Source organism: Zerene cesonia, unplaced genomic scaffold, assembly GCF_012273895.1.
Source record: "Zerene cesonia ecotype Mississippi unplaced genomic scaffold, Zerene_cesonia_1.1 Zces_u004, whole genome shotgun sequence".
Lineage (NCBI taxonomy): Eukaryota > Metazoa > Arthropoda > Insecta > Lepidoptera > Pieridae > Zerene > Zerene cesonia.
This window is the reverse complement of record NW_024045134.1, coordinates 2,840,865-2,843,744: the sequence shown is the minus strand read 5'-3', so window position 1 is coordinate 2,843,744 and position 2,880 is coordinate 2,840,865. Positions and strand designations below refer to the sequence as shown.

Sequence of the window (2,880 nt, the reverse complement as noted above, 5' to 3'; positions counted from 1 at the left end):
ATTTGTTATTACTCTCCGGTATTGGACCAGCTGAACATTTACAAAAGCATAACATTCCAGTCAAAGCAGACCTGCCCGTGGGTAAGGGAATGTCCGATCATTTTGCGCCTTTAGTATATATGAAAATAAATGATCAACCTGCCAAATCTAAAGCATTAACCCTCGGATCAAAGGTGTTGGAAGGTCTCGAATGGCTTCTGGCGCGGCGCGGACCACTATCGACTGCGGGGCTCACCGACATAACTACGTTCGTGAATACAAAATGCTACGATTTTAAGTTAAAGCGATTGTTACACGACAGGCCAGAGTGTGACGTGCCAACGTCGCAGTACATACATGCGTACATGGAGAGGGGCTTCGCCAGACTCGCGAAGCCGATATACGACAGAGTGATTCGACACGTGCCCCAAGTCGTGGATCAGATATTGGTTGAAAACGACAAAAGCGACATCATAGTAGTCACATTGCCCGTGCTGCAGCCATACTCCCGAGGTTGGATAGAGCTGGCGAGCGGGAACGTCTTCGATGAGCCAGTGATAAGCCCCAACTATTTGCACGACGAAAGGGACGTGCAAGAAATAGTGCGAGCGATAAGGATACTAGAGGACTTGACGCAGACACCGGAGTACAAGGAGCATAACGCGTCCTTGTTCAAATACAAACTTGAGGGGTGTCCGAGGGGGGAGGAGGAAGGTTACTGGGAATGCTACGCGCGCCACATGACGTACTCGGTGTACCACGCGGCGGGCACGGCGGCGCTGGGCGCGGTGGTGGACGAGCGGCTGCGCGTGCGCGGCGTGCGGGCGCTGCGGGTGGCCGACGCGTCCGTGCTGCCGCGCCTGCCCACCAGCAGCACGGCCGCCGTCGCGCTCGCCATCGGGGAGAGAGCTGCGGACTTCGTCATAGGTGACACTCAACATGAGCTTAGGTATTCGTATGTTAACGCCACTTTGTTATGATCATTGTAAGATATGTTAATTTATTGTTTTGTAAATAATTAATTTATGTGAAAATTAGTTTTAGTTTGTGTGCTGATAATAAAATATTGTTTAAAATTTGTTTTGTTTTATTTTCACTTGTTTGACGTTTACATTCATACTGCTTGATAAGCGTGAACCACTGCAGCAAATTATATTTTATACACACTATAAAATATTTATTGGTTCAATATCTACAGTGATTCAATCTAAATTCTTGTAAAACATTTTTGCATATGGGCAGTTTAAAAAAAAGAGCGGCTTTTTATAAAAATCTATAATTGATAACATACAATGAATTGATCCTTTTTAAAGAAACCAACTTTTGGCAAAGAATAATCTTTTGAACATAAATCTTTGTATTATTATTACATCACACACACTTCGAATAAATATTATAATTCATCCTGCACACAATCAAGGTGCAAGTATCACCAAAAGAATAATGTAAAAATGACTGAACTAAACTGTTAAAACTCCATTAATAGCAAAGCTATCAAGAAGATGCGAAGTACCACTTGACCTTTCACCTTCCCAGCGAAGTGCTAATTGTGATGGAGCACACAGAGCCGCAGAGACCTCGTTATCAGCGACGAGTTACTCCATGCGACTCAACTATGAGTAATAACGTCACTGACCTATCAGTGCCTAATATAATTTAAAAAATAAGCTTTGCTTGAAACCTTCTTGCTTCTTGCAGACTATTCATCTGACTCCCATCACATTGAAATACAAAATATGTTTCATATGTCACAATATGGCGTCACAATATGTCACAATGTATATTACTAAATATTTGTGGAAAATATTCACCACTAAACGCTTGGCCGCGGTGGACTAAACCGCGTGATTTTGTAATACAAGCGGCCACACTTTTCCTGCCACTGATTTTAAACTGCAGCTTGTTACAAAACGCTCTCGGCCAAAATCCGCGAAACTGCACCAAAATTATTTTTCATAGAACTACATATAGCATAAAACTTTAATACTACTTGTACCGAGGGCGCACAGTTTTATAACCGTAGTGTGTACATTACGGATGGATTTGCGGTTATATCCCGCTCGCGGGAGACACCGCAGTGCGGCCTCAGATCTATTTTATGTAAAAGTAATCTCAATCAAGACGTTTGATAGATAGGTTATTACTTTGTGATGGAAATTCGTGTTTAAAATGTTTAGCCTGTTCCTTATGTGTTTAATTTGGAAAAAGGAAAAGTGTTTATACACTTACTTACTTACTAATGATATAAAGTCGAAGAGGTTGCTTGTATGCTTATTTGAATGCGCTTATCTCGGTAAGAACAACCGATTAAAAAAAAATTCCATCCTTGGATATGAACGTGTTCCCTGTAAGTATGTTACGGTAACCCGTTATTTGTTTTTTCATAGAACTAGTTGAAACTAAATGCCTTTGCTGCAACTAGACCATTGTATATTTTCTAAATAAAACACTATTATTTAGTTATATCATATCACACTTCACACTTAGATTATAAATTTAAAAGTTTTTTTGCTTGGAATGCAATGCAGATGCACTCTAAAACTACAGAACGGATTTTCAATGAAGTTTGGTATACAGACAGGCTGACTTGGGTGATAGGATACTATTTAACCTGATTAAATGATCTCTTGGGATAAAACAAAACATACAGCTTATTAACAGCGTTCTCCTTATCCCACACTTAAACGGCCTATAACTTTTACTCTCAGTACGCTAAACATTTGTTATAAACATCCGATGTCTATTTTTTAACTCCGACCAAAAAACATTGTCTCGCATTTGTAATCGTTGTAGCAATTACTATGCAATCTGATAAGCTGGACTCCATGTGGACCACCTAGTTATGCTAACTGCGTATTACTAACTGAGTTAGACACGAGCTGATAGGACACACTCATATAA

General features: G+C 40.6%; 1 protein-coding gene across 1 annotated transcript in view; it reads left to right on the top strand.

Annotated features, from left to right (window-relative positions):
- Positions 1-959, top strand: part of LOC119838631 (glucose dehydrogenase [FAD, quinone]-like) — a 3,066-nt gene extending 2,107 nt beyond the window's left edge. The window contains exon 2 of the mRNA XM_038364651.1: positions 61-959. Within this exon, the coding sequence (XP_038220579.1) occupies positions 61-959 (899 nt within the window). The remainder of the gene's footprint in view (positions 1-60) is intronic.
- Positions 960-2,880: the final 1,921 nt, after the last annotated feature.